Below are 19,461 nucleotides of genomic sequence, written 5' to 3' on the forward strand. Positions count from 1 at the left end.
TTCACAGTATCAACTCAGACCCCACCTATGTCTCTTCTCTTACCCAATTAAAAACATTGCTTCCAATCCACACCATTTTCCTTTTCTTTTAATTTTCACTTCTCCCTTTCATTTTCTTATACATATATTCTTTACAAAAATTATAATTTCACTTCATTCTCTTCTCTCTTTAAACTAACGTTTCCTTATAAACATGCTTTGTATTTGTATCGGTCATATCTAGGCTCATTCTTACAAGTAGTTTGATATCGTTACATTAGCCCTCTATTATTTGGCTATTTCTATATTAGTCTTATTAGTATGATTCCACCCACTTAGATTCTCACATGATTTGACTAAGCCCAAACAAATCACTGTGATTCAAATATTAAAATTGGAAGAGAAAATGCCTTTTTTTTTATTTTGGGTTCTTTTTGTTTTATGATAATTAATGCTAAATCTTATCTAAATTAGATGGGTGTACTATAAAAAGATTGAGAGGGACATTTTAAAAAATGGTATTAAGGATTAATTTCCAAAGCATATATATATATTTTTAAAAGTAAAAGAGGAAAAAGAAAAGGGAAAATGGAGTTAGATTTGTTAAATGTGTAATTTAGTGATAAAGGATAGTTTGAAATGTATGATATGATATTTATTAATTAAATTAATATGTGCACCAAAAGCAAGGAAGGTGGAGAGAATCTAGAAATGCCCATTTCTTTTTGTTTACTTCAATATCATAAAAATTAGTTTTTTCTTTTTTTAATTTGTAATAAAAATGGGAGAAGAAGAAAAAAGAAAAAGAAAAGTAAAAATTGTGAAAATGGGAGAGAGAAAAGAGAGGAAGGAAGTGAAGAAAAAGCAGAGAATAAAAAGAGACCGGATGTTGACAAATTTCATGTCACTGTTCTTAGAAGGTCGTTCGTTTGTGTGAAGATTTCTTATCTGGGATCTCTCTTTTCTTTTTTTTTTCTCACCAAAAAATTAAAATTTTAAGAATTTTTTTTTTTCCTTTCATTCCTTTTCTCTCTCCCTAGTCCTGAAAATTCTCTTCCTTCCTTACATTAACAATTTTGAGAGAGAAATTGAGAGAGAGGAGAGAGAGAGAGTGGCCCAGCAGATCGAAAATCTCCTCTTTTTTCTCTACCTCGATGACGATCTAACCTCACCTCTCTCTCTCACTGCTGTTTCTAAAACACCCATCTTCTTATTGCATCTCTATATTTATTTGTAATCATTTTTCTTATTGGGATTTTTTTTTTTCTTTTTGGGTTTTTTCTTTTGATGTTGAGACTCTCCTACTCTCAAATTTCCCTTTCTCAACGTGTTGTTAATGGCTGAATCCGTAAAGGGTTCTTGAGTTTTTCGAATCGGAGGATGTGGGTTTAAGGTAATTTTCCCATCTATTCATTTCTCAATTTGATTTCTGGGTTCCTTTTGGATTCCGATTATTCTTCTTCCCCTCTCTTTGGTTTTTTGTTTTCTTTTTTATGGGTTTTTTTCTCCCTTAATTTGTCTTAATTTTGTATAGTACTCTCTCACTTTTTTCCAAGACTGTTTGTTTGTTGTTTGCTGCTATGGTTCTGACCCTTTTAACCATTTGGGGTCTACTTCTTTTGCCCCTTGTGCATTTTTTCTTTTGTATTCAGACTTTTTGCTTGTGAACTGTTTCTCAATTTTACGTTTGCTGATTCGACTGCTTGGTTTTGGTTGGTAATTGTTCTTGATTGTGTTTTGTGCATTCGAGAATTTGTTTGTTTGAGATTTGGAGATGATATTGTTGTTTGTTCTCTGGTAGTTTAGTGAGTGGCTGAGGGGAGAACTAATTTTTTCCCTTGTTGATCGCCACTTGGTGTTTCGTTCTACTGTATTTTCTATTGAGCTTGGGGAGATTTGATTGCACCTTGGGTTCAACTTTCTGAGTGTTTTTGGTCTTTGTTCTTGATTGGCTTTGCATTTTTTAGGACTTTAAATGATCCATTCCTTCATGCCCATAATTGAAGATAGGGTACTAATTTACTGGTTCCGGTTAATTTGTGAGTTGAGAGGGTACTTTTGATGATGCATTGTTCAATTTAATGGACCATATTTGGACTTGCAATTGATAGCCTAATTAGGTCATCGAAGTTGTCTCGATACGGATCGCTACTGAGTAGGCTTGTATGAAGATTGAGATGATTGTGATACTGGTTTAGCTTTTCTTAGCTACTGATCTGAATTGCCTCAGTTGAATTACTCCATAAGTTTTCACTGAGTGATTCCGTTATCTGTCAATAGCTTCTTGGTGTTAAAAGACAGTTGCCAGTTAGTCCCTATCAGTCCTTATGTTATGAGCAGGCTTCTGTTAAATATAGTTGGTTTATTGGAGTTTGAAGAAGATTTGTGCAGGTATTGTGATAACTCGAATAGAGCATACTATACCGCTACCTCTTACTTGACACTGAATTTTTTGAGAGAACATTTTCTGCTCGAGTTCCCAACTTATTTGGATCAAAAACTCCTTGTCTACTCCCATTTTAGTGTTACTTTGAAGTGGCAACTGTGCATGCCTACTGGTAATGATACTGATGAATGGAATGTCTTTAGAAGACTTACTAATTTAATTGCTTGTATTGTATCATAGAACAGTTGCTCTATTTCTGTATTGTTTGTCCAAAAGTTCATTGCAACATCCTTGGACATTGACGATCTATTTAATCACGGGCTTAAAGAAAATTGCTTTGATATAGTAGTAAGAGTGTTAGTGTTTAGTTCTGCTCCAGAGACTGCCTTTTTAGTTGGGCAGCAGCAGTCGACAAATGTGATCTGTAAGTAAGCTCATAGCAATTGAAATTTTCTTTATTGAATAAATATTCTCCCTCTTTTGGTTTTTTCCTTTTGAGGGCATTTTTGGTTCTACACCTCAGTGACAGTCCGCAATATATCTTTGGATTATGTAGAAATCAAAGCAATTGTTGTAACGTGGTTTTTTTCTCTTCAATCTTTTAGTCTACAATAGAACCTTTTATTAACCATTTAGTTTAACAAGAAACCTAATTTTGCCTTTTATATAAGTTTCACTCAAAATTCTCAATTGGATTTGGAATTACCTACAAGTTGTTCCCTGTACTGAGAATAACCTTCCCTTCAGCAGATTATTCTTGCCTCCAGAGTCATCTAATCGCTATATCTGAAGCATATTTTGGGTTTCCCAGCATGATACCAAACCACAAGTGAGCGCATTCTGGAATCCGGGGATAAGTATAAGCCTAAGCCATAGAAGAAACCTGGGGCATTTGGTTAACATCGATTGTTCAGGTCCAAAACTAGTATATGTTATACTTCTGGGCTACATGTGCTGTCTCTAAAGTCGAGCCTAGAGGATAGAGTTTTGATGTTGAAAACAGGAGGATGGTGAGAATTTCTTTACAAGGAATATCCTCTGCGGTTACCAGGGAGAAGGATGCGTTTGATTTGGAGAGGCATGAACTGGAGTAAAGGATTACCATCACATTGGAGATAGAAGAAGCAACACTGTTTGGGAGTACAAAAAAATGAAACCCTTTTAAAGGTACCCCGAGGACTTCAACCTCTTACCATTTCCTTGAAAAATTGCCCAAAATTACCTCTTTTGCTTATATACTTGGATTACAATTTTATCTTGTTTCTCAAATTTTCCCTACCATTGGGATACTCAAGTTGATGACCATCACTTTCATGGTTGAAGATTCATGTTCTTCTTTCCATCTTGACTTTTGCCTATAGATTAGATTTCCACACCCCTCCTTTTGTCACAATACAATATTAAATGACGTACTCATATGAATATCCACTTGTTATTTAATATGTTAGTACGTGCAGCTCTGATTCTTTAGATTTGATAATATGTAAAGAGATTATGTTCAATCTTAATGTATAATGATTTAATGAATCTTTATCGACTCAGGAATGGGAACAAAGGTGCAGTATGAAAGTTATTTGCCAGGTTATCACTCAATGAGAGATCTAAATGAAGATTCTCATGGTTGTAGCTGGCCTTTATATTACAGTGAAAAATCATGTCAGAGTGGTCAATACTATAATGGAATTCTGCCAAGAGCTACCTCTGATGCATATCTAGGTTGTGATAGAGATGCTGTGAAGAGGACAATGCTCGAGCATGAAGCCATATTCAAGAACCAGGTAAAGCTCATTCCAAGTGATCTTTGAACTATGTTGTTATGGCTTTTTGAGTTTCTTTATTTTTGTCCTTAAGCAGGTTCGTGAGCTGCATCGGTTATATATAAAACAGAGAGAGTTAATGAATGATATTAAAAGATCAGAACAAAGACACCCAATACCGGTGGACATATCATTCTCATCTAGTCCTTTAGCATCTCAAAGTACTCCTGATGGTGCAAGGAAATGGCATCTCCCGAGCTTTCCTCTTGCAATTTCTTCCAGTGGACCATCTGTACCTGGCGTTGAAGATGTAAAATCATCTTTAAGTTCTTTGAAAGAAAACAATAGAAGTGATGGTCTCTTACCATCTCAAAATGGAACTAGTTCGAAAGACTGTGAGGTACTAGAATCTAGACCCTCAAATTCTAGGAGGAAAACTTTTGATCTTCAACTTCCAGCAGACGAGTACATTGATAGTGAAGAGGGGGAGGTATTTCATGATGAAAAAGTGCCTCCCACATTGGGTTGCCATTCAAATGGCAGCAAGAAATTTGAGACTCAGTGTTGTGTGACAGCAAATTTGAATTTGAATCCCGGAGAAAAAAGTGGTGGCCAAAGAGCTGCTTTGGCATCTGACTCATGTGTATGGAACAAATATGGTTTGGCTGACTTAAATGAGCCTGTTCAGGTCGAAGAGGCAAATGGGTCCAATTTTTTTGATCTTCCTAGTGCTCGTGACACCAACAATGGGGAGACTCAAGGTCCCATTGTATCATCTACGAAGCAAGAAAATTTTCTGAGCTCCAGTAATGAAGGTGGACATGCAACAAATAGGAATTTGTATATTGAGAATGGAAATAGAAGAGAGGCATTTCCTAACATCTTTGAAGCAGGTATTATTTCTTCTTTATATTACATGAACATTCTTAAATTTTTCATGGAAGGGTTTCTGGCTTATTCTGTTCTCCCAACTTTCTTTAGTCAGTTTATTACCTGATTTGCAGATGTATCTCTCATCTCTTAACTTTCACAAAAAACCTCATATTTAATGCTTTGAGTATAGAACAGAAAAAGAATGCATGGATTCTGAGAAATTGAAATCCCTGGACCTGTGGCAGTTATGGAAATCTAGACTTGGAATCACTTTCTTATGAACATTGCATAAGTTTGTTTTAGAAAAGAAGTCACTTGTTTTTAATACCCTTGACCTATTTTTTTTTCAGGACGTAGTAAGGAAAGTGAGAAATCTTTTACTCGTGGTCAGATGGAAAAATTCCATTTATCTTCTAATCCTTTGCAAGTTCCACTTAACAAGTATCATGAACTTCCAGTTTTCTATCTCAATGATAAAAGCAAGGTTCAACAAGATTTGGACAGGCCAGTTAGTGATTTGCAATTATTCAAAAGAAGTTATGAAATGTCCAATGCTGGGGATCCTGGTTATGTTTTAGCTTCTCAGACATCCCATGCATATCAAATTGCTCCTTCTTTGAATGTTGGCAAGTCGTGGGCTCACTCCGGTTCATCTTGGGAAAAGTCAAATGGCAACAGCTCCCAGAAGACATCAGGTCATACACAGCCGTGCTTCAAATCTGCTGCTGTTCACAAGAGTTTTCCTTCATCAACTCAGAACAATGGAATTTTTGGAGATAGATGTCATTTGAGTAGTGACTCTAGATCAAATCCTGGGTCTGGTTGCGAAAATCCTAACCGAAATGGATTCTATTTCGGGTCTACCTCTGGTTCCAACGGTGGAGTTTTCTCCTCTACTATAAGCCGTGATCATGGGGCAAACTATTACAAGGGCTCTGGTTGTGTCAGCACGAATTCTCCAAAAGATATTAACTTGAATGTAGTGCTCCCAAAAAGTTTATCAAATGAGGCAGGTCAACAACCAAACTATCGGACTAGAGAGTCAGACCAAAACAATGAGGACCATCATAATGTATTACCATGGTCAAGGGCTGTACCTGCTGCTAGTAAGAATGAAACAATCAATTCAAGAAGATTCTCTGTGACTGGAGAGCTTAATTTTGCACTCTCTCCGATGAAACAATTTTCTGATAGAAACGAAACTGAAAATGGCAGTAAAGTTATATGTTATCCGAACATTGAGTCTAATTCACATTGTAGTAACAATGAGCCCAGAATGTCGGAACACGGTGAATGCCAGAGTAGCCGAAAACTTCTTGGGTTTCCCATTTTTGAAGGGCCACACATTTCTAAGAATGAGTCGTTTTCTCTTACATCCCCATCAGCATCTCTTCCTAATCCATCTGAGAATGAAATGGAAGGTAACCGGAAAACTAGAGTACTTGATATCAATTTGCCTTGTGATCCTTCAGTTTTTGAGTCGGACAATGCTACGAACGGAGCTCTGGCTGTAGAGAATGGAAAGGACACAAAGGTCTCTACTGTGAGAGTTGATATTGATTTGAACTCATGTGTCAGTGATGAAGAACCATCTATTAGACCCTTACCTCTGGCTTCTTCGAGTGGCAAGGAAAGGGTTGTGGTAGAGATAGATTTAGAAGCCCCGGCAATGCCCGAGACTGAAGACGACATAATTGTAGAAGAAGAATCTTTAGAAAAACAGCATGAACAACAACCACAATCCCTTCAGCACAAGGCTGTTGATATTCAGGATGATCTTATGTCTTTAGCAGCAGAGGCAATACTTGCCATCTCTTCTTGTGGTTATTCCGGTCTTTTGGATGATAGTGTTGTTAGCAATGGCTTGGAAGATTCTTCAAGCGACACCCTAAATTGGTTTGCCGAGATAGTTTCCACACATGGAGATGATGAACAAACCAAGTCTGACACTGTATTGAGATCCAAAGAAGGCAAGGAGACTGAGGAATCCTCTTTGAGAGGGATTGATTACTTCGAATACATGACTTTGAGGCAGGCGGAGGTCGATGAAGAACACTACATGCCTAAGCCTCTGGTTCCAGAAAATATGGAAATTGAAGATACTGGAACCAATTTGTTGCAAAATCGGCCCCGAAAGGGCCAGACGAGGAGAGGTCGGCAGAGAAGGGACTTCCAAAAGGACATCCTTCCAGGCCTTTCTTCTCTATCAAGGCATGAGGTTACAGAAGATCTTCAGACATTTGGTGGCCTAATGCGAGCAACGGGCCACTCTTGGCATTCTGGAGTTACGAGGAGGAACTCTACTAGAAACGGTTGTGGTAGGGGAAGACGAAGATCAGTAACCAGTCCCCCGCCTCCTGTGCAATCAGCTTGTAATCAGCTGATACAGCAACTAAGTAACATTGAAATGGGTCTAGAAGATGGAAGCCTGACTGGTTGGGGCAAGACAACTAGAAGGCCCCGTCGGCAGAGATGCCCGGCCGGTAACCCTCCGGCTGTTCCTTTAACTTAATCAACGGTAGGAGGCTTTGATTTATTAATTGAGCATATGATGTTATAGAGGAAAGCTGGGAAGAGTTTATTTGTATGGCTCTAGGTTAATTAAGAGATTTAAGGTCCATGGAGCATAGTCCCCCCTCCCACCCCCCACCCCCCACCCTCCACCCTTGCTCTTTGTACATTTGATAGCTGAAGATTTGGGTTCTCATCTTTCTTTGGGTGTCTGCCAATTCTGTATTATTCATAAATAATGTTGCATGATTTGTTCCCTGGATATACCACCAGAGTTCCTAAACCTGTGAGCTTAATTGACACTTCGCTTTTGGGTTTTGAGATGGATTCTGTTATCATCTGCTCTAATTCTCTTTTGTGCTTCTACCACACCACCGGTTGGACGGATCCGATGAAAGCTTCAAAAGTTTCATCCAATCATTAGTTTTGTGTGATAGGGAAAAAGGGTTCCAGCTTCTAAGATTACTTATATCTGATAAACTGAGAGTTCTACTAATCCTCCAAATCCAATTACTATTAATATGGTTGTTGTTACATGTGTTTGTTAGTTAAACTTTGGTTGGGACTGTTTGTTGATACTAACTAATGATATATATATATATATATATACATATTTATACATTAGCGTATAGATATTATAGTTGAATGTTAACATTTGTTGGACAAATTTTGAAGAAAGATCGATAAAAAAAGAAAGAAAAAAAGAACTGGGGATGGGAAAGTGAGGGAGACGCACCCAGGGATAGCGTGTGGGGAGAAGGCAGAGAGAGAGAGAGAGAGAGATGGAGGATGTCGGTGTCGAAGTTGATTTGGTTGGTAGAGACAGATTCCTTATTATAATAAAGGAATGGGGTCCCAGAAACAAAATTTGAGATTTCAAAGTTTGTCATCCAATCCCCTCCTCTCCTTTTCCTCATTCATTCTCTTATGCATCTCTCCCTCCGTCCTTTGCTTCCCCCTCGCTTATCTCACGTGTTCTCTCCTTCTTCATTTACTCTCTTTATTTATTTATTTATTTATTTTCTAATAAGGTTTTAACATATTTTTCTATTTTCATGAGTTTTATTTATCCCCTTAATATTTTAAATAAAATAAAATACTTCAAATCTCTAACACTTCCATAATAAGGTTTTAGCAATTCCCAACAGTAACAAAATGGACAAAATTATTTATATCCTTCATTAATCTTATTTTTATTAGCCTTAAAATCAGAAAAATTCACAAAAAATAATATATATATATATATATATATATCCACAGTATTTTTTTTTATCTTTTAGTGACCTTTTTTTAGATAGTTTGTGAAAAAAGTAGTAAAAAAATTTATAATAATAAAGTTTTTGTCACTATATTTTTTTAAAATTGTAAAAATAATAAATTTAAAAACATATAGCCCTTGATCATCGTCGTCTAATATATCTAATTACTTCATATTTGCATTACGTAAAAAAGAAGTGGTATGTGCTTTTTTTTTCTATTTTTTCTTTCATTTTGTTGCAGTTTTATATATCTATATATACAAAAAAAACATTTAAATTAACACATTTTGGGTGTCAAAGTTGAGATTCCGCTAAATTAAAGTACCCTTAGATGTTGTATTTATTTAAAAAATAATTTAACTTTATTATTAATAAGTTTAAATTATCACTTTTTGTAGTCCTCTTAATTTGTTTTGTTCTCTAAATGGACTCTCTTCCATTTATTAAAAAAATTTAAAATATCACTTTTTGTCATCAACTGAAGAAGGTGTTCTCTCCTTCACTGTCTCTTAATATTTATTTTAAGAACGTATTCTATTTTGATTTTTAAATATATTTCCATTTTCAAGATAAGTATATGAACAAAAACTAATAAAAAAAATTATATAAAATTATAAACCCCTGAAACCTAATATTCTAAACCCTTAAAAAACTCTTTCTTTTTCTACCGTTTAATTTAACCTTATTTGTATTATGTTTTGAATTTATGTTTATGTCATTAACACATTTATTTAAGGTTATATCATTGAAAATAGGGTAATTATAATGAATGACCATATGAAAAATAATAATTAAAAAGATAACAACATTTTAAAAAAATTACAAATATAGCAAAATTATAGCTGGTAGATTTGTATCGCTGATAGATTCGTATGGTCGATAGACCAATATTTACATCATAGACTAACGGCGATAGACCTCTATCATTGATAGAATTTGATAAATTTTGCTATATTTGTAAAATTTTTAAAATGTTGCTACATACTTATGCTATATTTGGTTTGTAATTCATTACATTGCTTGATTTGTAATTCATTACATTGCTTGATGAAAAATTTCATAGTTATTGGCTGTTGTGGGCTTGACCTCTGGCCCGTTTCAAGTTGACTGGGGTAAAACATGCTTTTTTTGAGTAGTGCTAAATAAACAACAGTTTGATATCTAAGGAGAGTATCCAAGTTAGTAGGGAGAGTATGTAGATAGGTACACAAACATAAAATCACAGTTCTTTTTTGGAAATTATTTATCCTTCCTCTTTGAAGTTTGCTGTTGATTCATAATCTTATATTACATTAATTTCACTTCATACGCTGCATTGACTTCAAAGTTCACACTATTTCTCAGTAATAATTTCACCTTACTAAGATTACTATGGCGGTGATTTATTTTTCAGGCTAAGTTTGAGAGTTTTCATGTGCCCTTACTCCACATTCGAATCAACCCTTGAATTGCTCTGTCACAGCTTCCTCCAACTTCCACTGCCTTAATCGCTTCATCTCTAAACTTTGCAGCTTGTTTCCTCAAAGCTTCACTCTCCATCATCTCTTTAATCCTTCCTCCAACTTCCTCCCCCTTCACCAGACATTTCTGGCCCCATCCCCATTCTTCAACCCACATCCCAAGCCCTTTCTTTGCTATCAATTCTGCATTGATCATTTGATCTCCTATCTGAGGCCAACCCAAAATTGGCACTCCATTTAATGCAGCTTCCATTACAGAGTTCCACCCACAGTGGCATATAAACCCACCCACTGCTCTGTGGCCTAAAATCTCCTGTTGATTCACCCATTCCTTCAATACCATTCCCTTTTCCTTCAGTTTCTTCATTAGTTCTTCCCCCATTATATCCTCTAACCCCTCTTTGTCTTCCTTGTCCACGACTTTATCTTTCACTACCCACACGAATCTGTACCCACTTGAAACTAAGCCACTTCCGATTTCTTTGATTTGATCCCTTGATGTGGCCGTCCGGCTACCGAAGCTGGCGAAAACAACCGATCTCGGAGGTAAATTGTCAAGCCATTTTATGGGAGATTTGGCATCTGGGTTTTCAAAATCACATGGTAAAAATGGTCCTATTGGTATTACTGGAGGTACTCCATTTAGTACTTTCCCAGTGTTGAGTGCTGTGAGAGTATCTCCTTCTATTCCGTCCATTGCATTGATCAAAATCCCATTTAGTTCTTTTATTCTCTGACCGTCTTGCGCGAAAATTTTCCCGAAGATGGAATTATTGATAAGCAAAGGAGGAGGGAGCGATGTTTTGGGAATTGAACCAATGGCTGGGATGCGAATGAAGTCAGAAGATGGATCAGACATTTTAGCAAACGGGTAATAGGCAAAAAGAGAGAGCATTTTAGCAGAGGAAGTGAAGAGCGCGTAAATGGGTATGTTTAGAGTTGTATTAAGTAGAAGACCAGAGGAAATCAAGGTGACATCACAAACAAGAGCGGATAACGGCGGAGAGAGAGCGGAAATGGGGGAATTAAGAACATGAACAGAGCGACGAATGGCTTCAAATTGAAGAAAAAACGGGTCATCGGAGTTAGCAATAGAAGGGTCAAGAGGTAAAATATGGAACTTGAGTTCATTGACTTGAGGAAAAGCAGAGAGAAAACGGGAAATAAGATGAGATTCAGCAGAAGAAACAGGAGGATGAGAAGTGATGAGAGTAAGCTTACAGTTATGGCTGAGGAGAGTGTTGGCAAGTCTGAGGAAGGGAACTAGATGGCCCATGCCGGCACTTGGGAAAAGAGCAACATGGGTTTGGTGATCGGAGCTTGACATTTCCGGCTGAGATTGGATCTGGATGGAAGAAAAGTAGAAGAAAAGGAATTGCAGTTAAATGTTGAATGGGGGTTGACATTAAAGCTTGGAAGGTTGTGTTCTAACAATGAAAGAGAGCCGCTTCTTCCACCTACTACCATGCGCTCAATTGCTTGTCCATTAAAGAGTGAGAATTGAAGCTATGTGGACAATCAACAGCCACTTCTTTGTTCAATAATTCAACCTTCCTCTCCCTGCAGTAATAAATAACTTACAACTTTGAAATGGTTAAAAGATTTAATAGAAAGTATAAAGATGATGATATAAGAATTAGAGAAGAAGAAGCAAACCAAGAGGATGAAGAAAATAAGAAAACAAAGTGTCTCCAAAGGGGTGACCTGAGAACACAAAGAGCAATATGTTGAATTAATCCCAACAAAACAAAAATCGATTGGGCAAATTTCAAATGCAATCTTGTGTTCTCAGGTTCACTCCTTTGGGGTTACCATTTGTTGCATAATTCACATTTCATTCCATCTCCTTCCCTCCTTCTTATCCTCTTGTCTTTCTCAACGATGTCCTCATTCTTTCAACAAATGTTGTCATTCTATTTGACATTTTGGAGAAATTTCCTAAATGCCTCTCTAGATTTCTTAATTTTCAAAAATACCCTCATGCCAATGTTTATTAGTTTCAATCTCACTTTTGTACTATCTAGACTTAGATTTTGAATTATATGTTTGTTTTATTTTATGAGTAGGGGTTGATTTTCTCAACAAACACTTCTCATTAATCCATCATTAGCTTGTATTGTCTGCAAATTGACTCCGATCAAGGTAAACGCTTTCACCAACTGTCCGATATTGGTTTTGTGGACTCTTGTTTAGTGGTTTGGTTTTTTTTTGGTATGTCATGCTCATAAATAGGCGATGGTAGAATTTAGGGGATGATTGTCATTGAGCGAGAGAGGTTTTGTACAAAAGCCGCCACTGAAAACCAACTCGATAGGTTTACAATAGGAGAAACCGACCACCGACCACCAACAATTTAAACTGATCGGCCAAACCACTGGTCAATTTCAATCTGTTTAGTTTTTCTTGATTGAGATGAAGATAGAAGTGAAATCATGTGACTACTCTTCATGTTTTCTAGTTGAGATGAAAGACAAAAAACTTTAAAGGTTGAGTTCTTGGGCTAATCTCGCTACTTGTCCGATTAGAATAGAAGCTAGATAAGGTAAGAAGCCTAGAACTCGAGCCATCTCACTGAGATTTTTTAAACTTATTTAATAAATTAATATAATTATTAATAAGCAGGGTTGAAAGCTAATGTGGGCTCACTGGGCTGGGCTAAGGGTTTTTTAAAGGGATAGTTGCACGGTCGTTTTCTTTTGGGTGTCGATACACACCCAAGGCCTATTTCGGAAAATGGGCAGGTCCAAGTGAGGCCCAGCAAGAAGATATGGGCTTGCCGACATGGTCGTTTGGAGTATTTATGATATTTAAATACGAAAACGACAACAGCCCACGTGGTTCTGAAGATTTTTGAAAGCTTCTCTCTGTTCCACTAATGGTGGATTCAATATCTTCAAGTCTTCTCGATTTGGAACCACTCATTTTCTCTCGAGATATTTATTAATATTTTCCATTATCCACTTTCCCATCTATATAATGAGTTTCTTTCGATCGTCAAGAAATAACAAACAAAAAATCGAACTGTTTTCAGCTTTTGTTTACATTTTCACAAGCATTCATGGACTTCCTGAAGAAACTCAGCAGCGATGCCACCGACAAGCCCGAAGACCAAAACCCCGATCACCACAAAACCTCGGCTTCCGATCTCTTATCCAGCGCCAAGCTGGTTGCTGATGCCGCCAAATCCTCTTTTGGCGGCGGCAGCGAGTCTGTTGACAAGGGCAAAGTCGCCGGAGCCTCTGCCGACCTTCTCGGAGCTGCTTCCGATTACGGAAAATTGAATCCTAGCGAAGGGATTGGTAGTTATGTTGAGAAGGCTGAGAACTATCTCCATCAGTATGAAAAATCTCATTCTGCTCCTCATGGTTCCGGCTCCGAACCGCCAAAGGCAGAGGAGCCGCCGAAGAAGGAGAACGCCGCCGAGAAGGAAGACGGAGGATCTGGGTTTGGGGATTATTTGAAAATGGCCGAAGGTTTTATTAAGAAATGACACTTTTTGGCAACTGGTTTTTTTTTTTTTTTTCCTTCTTTTTTTATGTGGTTGTTTGTGTAATTTCTTTGTAGATAAGGGTTTGCATTATATGCTAAACCTTAACCTATGATGAATTTGGATGTACTAATTAATATAATAAATGTTAGATGTGTGGTCTTTGTCTTCAAAAATGAAAATTCAGCATAATCAGGGCTGATAATGAAAAACAGAGTAAGACAGAAAACCCATCTAATAACAACCTGAATTATTGATTATTTTTGTTCACAAAGCATTCATTCGGTCATGTTAACACAAAAAGAAAAGAAAAAAGCAGTCAAATCATTGTAATTTGATGGTCAATAACAGAGTTGTTAATGTTCTTCAGCAGCAGTAACAAGAAACGGGAATGTCCCCTGTTTGTCTAATAATATCAGCTTTCCGATTAGCTTTAAGAATCTCATTCTTTTTCTTATGATCTGCTTTGCTTCTTGCTTCTCCAGCAATTTGCTTTATAAATTCCATATCTTCCTCAAACTTTTTTCTTCCTTTTTCCCTCTGACTTCTCTTCGTTCCCTCAACCTTCAAATTTACGAAACAGAATCAATTAATCAACAAAATTTGAACTGACTCGACAAACTCTTTAACAGAGAGAAATTGATGACGAACCTGTGAAGCTTCAAATTTGCATATGGCTTTTTCTCTCTTCTTGGTTTCCCAGTAAGAAATTGTCTCGTTAACCTTCTGATATCTGAAATGTCCGTAACGGTTATTAACAGACAGCCACTTTGAATTATTTCTTCGTAACAATAAACCTACCTCTCTTGGATTTTAGCAAGCTCAGCTTTTTCCCACATATCTGCTTTGGTTTCTTCAGGCCTTGTTTGGATTGGAGCAGTTGGTTGTTTTCGAGATATGGGTGGAGTTGGAGGGCGAGGAATTGGCAACGGTTTCTCTGTTTCAGTTCTTCCGCGGTCGCGGGAGTAGTCGTACACGACGGGTGGAGAAGGAACGGTTATCTTTCCTATTGGTTTCTGTTTTTGTTGTTCGGTTTTAGCTGCCGGTTTCTCGCCGGTCGCTGCTTCAGGATCCTTTGCAACATCTACAACAAGCATCTCATTCAATACATTCAAAGAACTAAAACTTGTAAGCTTAACCAAACACATATCATGGAATACTAACTTGATAACGGTCGTAAAATCCTATCAGGTTCCGGTGCCGGACGTGGAGGCGGGCTACGGTTATCCTCTTCGACAATCTTTACCCTTGGGAATGACGACGATTTAGGACGATCAATCTTCTTCACAGGTTTTGAAAATTCTGATTCTTCAACCAAATGAATTGCAAAGGCAGCCGCTGCAACCGCAGTTGCGCGCTCCATTCCGACGTCGGAGAATTCATTCCCTCGACTCATTTGGCGTGAAAACTGTCTTCCCAACCAGTTCCCAAACGTTCTTTTCTCTGCAAACACCATAAACATTTCTTCTAATAAATCTTGTAAAAGTTCAAAGACTTTATTGATAAACACATTTGGACAAACTTTACTGATTTGAAGCAAAGATTTGTTAATAATTACCTCTAAAAGATGGAGATTTGTGTGGAGCCAAGTATACGTCTCTTCTACTGCTTTGTGCTTCTCTGTTGTGTTCAGGTTTAGGATATCTTGACCTGAAATCAGTGGATGATTAGAGGGAAAGAGTTTTAGTTTTTTTTAATATATTTGTTTGGAAAATAGAAGGGAAGATTAAATAAATAAATACCCCATTTGTTTGAGCAAATGATCCATGGGAGTTAGAGGAATGAGAGATATCTTGTGCCCAAGGGAAATGGAAATTATGGTGATGGCGTATAGAGGAGGAGGTGGGGGTGTGGTTTATTTGAAGACCAAGCCAACTCATAAGAAAATGGTTAAATAATAGTGGAAACAAAGTCAAAAAGTTCTAAGGTTTTTTAAATTTAAGGGAATAGAAGAGAAGTGAAGTTTAAAATATGCTTTGTATGCAATTCATGGATTTGAATCTTTGAAACCACCTTTTGCACTGAAGGAAAGTATTCTTTCTGAATTCTTCCTTTCTTTTAGTTCCAAAGCATTTTCCCTAAAGTTTCTCATTCATATTATTCAAATGTCAAATCTTTAACATCTTACTCACTTAGTTTATCATTCAAATACTCACATTTCGAGTGAGTTTTGATATACTTTAGTAGTTTTTATTTGCTATATATATCTTCAATTTGTTTTGAAAACTAATTAGTTTCCATCTCACTCATATTAAAAAAAAAAAAAAAGAGTTCCATATAATACATATATATCAATCATAAATAAATGTTAACAAAAAAAAAAAAAAAACAAAACAAAATAAGAACTAACTATAACTAAAATCCCAACTCAAAATGCAAAATCTAAAAAACCTAACAAAATATATCCCTTTAAATAATATCTATATAACTATATGTATATTTAGGCGCAGGCAGAAGCTTTGAAGTCTTTGATGGAGACGAAGACGTAAGAATGAGGGGCAACCGATACAGCGGAAGTGGGATCGACAAGCTTCGGCTTCATTTTGGGAATTTCCAACATTGGTGTAAGTTGAAGAGGAGTTCCATTTAAAAGCATAACATCGCTTTGAATATCGCCATCTTTGGGTGTCAAATGATACTCTTCTCTTGCTTTTAATTTCTTGCCTACGAAATTTGGGTAAATGTTTCTGTCGTTTACAATCTTCACATCATGCGTTGTCGAATTTGACAGGTTGATTAGAAGAACAGTTACACCTTCCTGAAAATCATTGTTAAAGAAAACATTATTATGAAATTAAATACTTTAAACATTTGCAAAAAGGTTTTGAGTTTATTGATTGTTACGTCGTTTCTGGTGCAATGTGAATAAACACGAAGGTATGGAGAACTGTCATGGGATGCTGCCAGGACCTTCTTTCCCATTAATCTATGCCATAGTAGAGCACTGTTTTCAACCAAAAAAAAATGTTTAGTTACTAAATAAATGCTATAATGCTATAATGCTAAGTTAAATAGCTTACCTATAGTAATCTGGGTTAGGGATGAAAGTGGTGGTATTAAGCAAAGCATAATTTCCACCAATCAAGGCTTGTCTACAATAAACCTGATGATCGAATGATGCAGTCATCCCCAAATTATCCAAATACCTTGAATCAATAAAACATATAAAGAGTTAAATTCATTACTCTATATATATATATGTATTTATATAATTCAATGAAAAGAAAAGGAGTTGAGAAATTAACCAAAATCCATCAGCAAAAGTATGAGAAACAGTTTTGCCACCACTGTTATAAGCACCACCAGATTCACCAATCCAAGGCTTAGACCATGCGCCAAAGCTCTCTGAAACTTCCTTGGCTTCCTTAAATGTTTGAGCAATTTGGTCCAAATAATAAGGGTCTTGAACCTTATCTATAAGTGTAGGATCAACACCTGCATGATAATCGTAGCATATACATTATTATCTAATTAGCATAATCTTTTCTAAAGAGATGAATGATTCAATTTTTATTTATTTACCTGCTCCAAGATTGTAAATATGGTGGGTGACTCCATCCACAACATTTGGTGCAGTGTTCTGAAGAAAGACTCTGAACCATTCTTTGTCAAAGAACCCGGCTGGTCCCAAGATTTTGGGTCTGTTGTTGGGATTAGGATACACTTCTTCCACTATTTTCCCCATTACTGTCAAGTCTTTACCATATTGGTCTGGCTCGAGCCTAGCCGAAACTCCAGTAGCAGAAAGCTCGTTCCCTGACAGTTGGATTATGGTAAAATTTGATTATATGTGTGTATATATTGAAAATTAAGGGAGTAAGAAGTTGATTTTTGCGAAACGATACCAAGTTCATAAGAATCGATTTTGTATCCTTTAGAGGCAGTATAACGAATTAAATCACGAGCATTTTGAGAATCCCAATCACCAACCCAATTGATAGTTCCATCATTTGCTGGTTTTTTACCCTTTAAAGCATTTAAACCAAATGTAATACGAGCTCTGCAACAAACAACAACAAATCAGATTCATTAAACAAGAATAACATGTTTTGTCTTGTTTTTTCTAATGATGATTTGCTTGATTATTACTTACGATGTTTTGTTGAAAAAATCGTTAAGTTCATCCCATCGTTGCATAGTTAAACAACCTTTGCTGAATCCAAACAAACCATCACTTTGTTTCCTCATTTCAGGACAATTCTTATATGACTTTCCAACTCTGTAAATGATTTGATCTTGAAGTGACCCTCCAACTCGGATTCTCAAAGGATTGAACTCTAAAAGATTATAAAAACAAGTCAAATTAAGTGAAGATAAAAACCCAAAATGCCAAATCTTAAAAGAAGGAAAAAAACTAACCCTTGATTGCTTCGGCCAAGATAATATTCTGAAGATCCTGTTAAAAAAAAACAGAGCAAGAACAGAACTTCCATGATCAGTAAATTAAGAAACAGATATGGAGAAGAAAATGGAGAAGACGAAGAAGAAGAAGAAGAGATACCAAATTAGGAATGCCAGCTTTTCCCCATGGGCATTGGCCATAATCGCATTTATTAGGAGGCCACCAATCTAAAGTAGCACAGATGAAATCGTCGTCAGTTTGAGCAATGGTGGTGACACCTTTGACTGAAACTTTAACGAACTCAGCAGAGGAGATGGTGAAGAAACAGAGGAGAGTGAGGAGGAGAGGTTTGGAAGTCATCGTTGCCATGTGAAGTGAAGTGAAGTGAAGTGAAGTGTGAGGATGGTGATGACTGATGAGAGAAGGTTTGAGAATGGAAGGGGTATCTATAGAGATGGGTGAAAAGGCTAAACTTGGATTATTGTTATAACTGAAATTATTCCTCTGAATTTGGATTTGATTTCGAAAATTTTGTTACATTTGAATATAAAGATACGGAATGAGGGATTTAACATTTTGAATTGATCTTTTAAGTTTTTTAAGATATAAAAATCGGAATTGAATCTGTAGGATATATTTTGAATTTTCTTATCAATAATCGAAATCAATATGAAATATATATATATATAAATTGAAGTAAAATGAGAAGAATATCTAAATCATATAAAAAAAAGGAAAATTAGAATGGATAATCATTTCACCGAAAATAATTAAGGATATATCAAAATTTTAAAAAAAATTATAAATATAGCAAAACTAGACTTCTATATAATTTGACAAATTTTGGTATATTTGCAAATTTTTTAAAATGTTGCTATATATTTAATTATTTTAAATCTAATTGCTAAATTGGCAACTACCCCTAAAACATATATTTTTTAAAAAATAAAGATTAATTATCACCAAATTTTGAAAAAAATATATGTTTTTTTTTATTTTAATTTCAAATTTAAAATTAAATAATAATCAAATGTTAATTTTTGAAAAAGTTGATAAGCTGACTTTCTTTAAAATATTTCAGTTTCCGTTCCTTCTTGTCTCTCTTTATTTTTGTTTAGATCGTGTAACAAATATAAATTTATTTTTGTTTAGATCATGTAACAAATATAAAATATTTGATATAAATTTGTCTACTTAAATTTAAGTGATAAAATTAAACTATGAAATGTGAAAAAGAATAGTTTAAATTTAAACATGAAAATAGTTGGTTAAACTTTTCTATTTTTAAAAAACTAAAAGAAAAGAAGAAATTAATACTCCAAGTTCTTTCATATTTGAAATAAAATAATGAAATTTATGGTGAGTAATAATTTGAGTTGAAGTATTCACGAGCATGTTACACCTTGA

General features: G+C 35.8%; 5 protein-coding genes across 7 annotated transcripts; 2 read left to right on the forward strand and 3 right to left on the reverse strand.

Annotated features, from left to right (window-relative positions):
- Nucleotides 1–894: 894 nt before the first annotated feature.
- On the forward strand, nt 895–7,847 carry LOC105435576. Of its 3 annotated transcripts, none has more exons than XM_031885525.1 (5): nt 895–1,372; nt 3,113–3,532; nt 3,908–4,143; nt 4,220–5,015; nt 5,346–7,847. In XM_031885525.1, exons 3-5 carry the CDS (start codon nt 3,910–3,912, stop codon nt 7,505–7,507), a joined length of 3,192 nt encoding a protein of 1,063 aa, XP_031741385.1. In that variant the 5' UTR covers nt 895–1,372; nt 3,113–3,532; nt 3,908–3,909; the 3' UTR covers nt 7,508–7,847. The 3 variants fall into 3 exon arrangements, with proteins under 3 accessions (XP_031741385.1, XP_011655702.1, XP_011655701.1); XM_011657400.2 differs by having other exon boundaries at nt 3,116–3,532; XM_011657399.2 differs by lacking the exon at nt 3,113–3,532 and having other exon boundaries at nt 896–1,372.
- Nucleotides 7,848–9,965: 2,118 nt separating this feature from the next.
- Nucleotides 9,966–12,027, reverse strand: LOC101222215 (UDP-glycosyltransferase 13). Its single transcript, XM_004135394.3, has 2 exons — nt 11,882–12,027; nt 9,966–11,785 (listed from the first exon to the last, which is right to left on the reverse strand). Exon 2 carries the CDS (start codon nt 11,550–11,552, stop codon nt 10,176–10,178), a length of 1,377 nt encoding a protein of 458 aa, XP_004135442.1. The 5' UTR covers nt 11,553–11,785; nt 11,882–12,027; the 3' UTR covers nt 9,966–10,175.
- Nucleotides 12,028–13,203: 1,176 nt separating this feature from the next.
- On the forward strand, nt 13,204–13,888 carry LOC101213972 (nodulin-related protein 1). The gene has a single exon (XM_004135106.3). It carries the CDS (start codon nt 13,284–13,286, stop codon nt 13,713–13,715), a length of 432 nt encoding a protein of 143 aa, XP_004135154.1. The 5' UTR covers nt 13,204–13,283; the 3' UTR covers nt 13,716–13,888.
- LOC101213727 (remorin 1.4) lies at nt 13,733–15,633 on the reverse strand. The gene is made up of 6 exons (XM_004135105.3): nt 15,455–15,633; nt 15,271–15,362; nt 14,877–15,155; nt 14,514–14,796; nt 14,364–14,445; nt 13,733–14,276 (listed from the first exon to the last, which is right to left on the reverse strand). Exons 1-6 carry the CDS (start codon nt 15,478–15,480, stop codon nt 14,079–14,081), a joined length of 960 nt encoding a protein of 319 aa, XP_004135153.1. The 5' UTR covers nt 15,481–15,633; the 3' UTR covers nt 13,733–14,078.
- A 387-nt stretch (nt 15,634–16,020) lies between these two features.
- LOC101214214 (heparanase-like protein 1) lies at nt 16,021–18,521 on the reverse strand. Its single transcript, XM_011657955.2, has 9 exons — nt 18,214–18,521; nt 18,072–18,108; nt 17,806–17,989; nt 17,558–17,712; nt 17,235–17,468; nt 16,958–17,147; nt 16,733–16,858; nt 16,557–16,656; nt 16,021–16,470 (listed from the first exon to the last, which is right to left on the reverse strand). The coding sequence occupies exons 1-9, from the start codon at nt 18,421–18,423 to the stop codon at nt 16,153–16,155; spliced, it is 1,554 nt and encodes a 517-aa protein (XP_011656257.2). The 5' UTR covers nt 18,424–18,521; the 3' UTR covers nt 16,021–16,152.
- Nucleotides 18,522–19,461: the final 940 nt, after the last annotated feature.

This window comes from Cucumis sativus, chromosome 5, assembly GCF_000004075.3.
Source record: "Cucumis sativus cultivar 9930 chromosome 5, Cucumber_9930_V3, whole genome shotgun sequence".
In the NCBI taxonomy this organism is placed as follows: domain Eukaryota; kingdom Viridiplantae; phylum Streptophyta; class Magnoliopsida; order Cucurbitales; family Cucurbitaceae; genus Cucumis; species Cucumis sativus.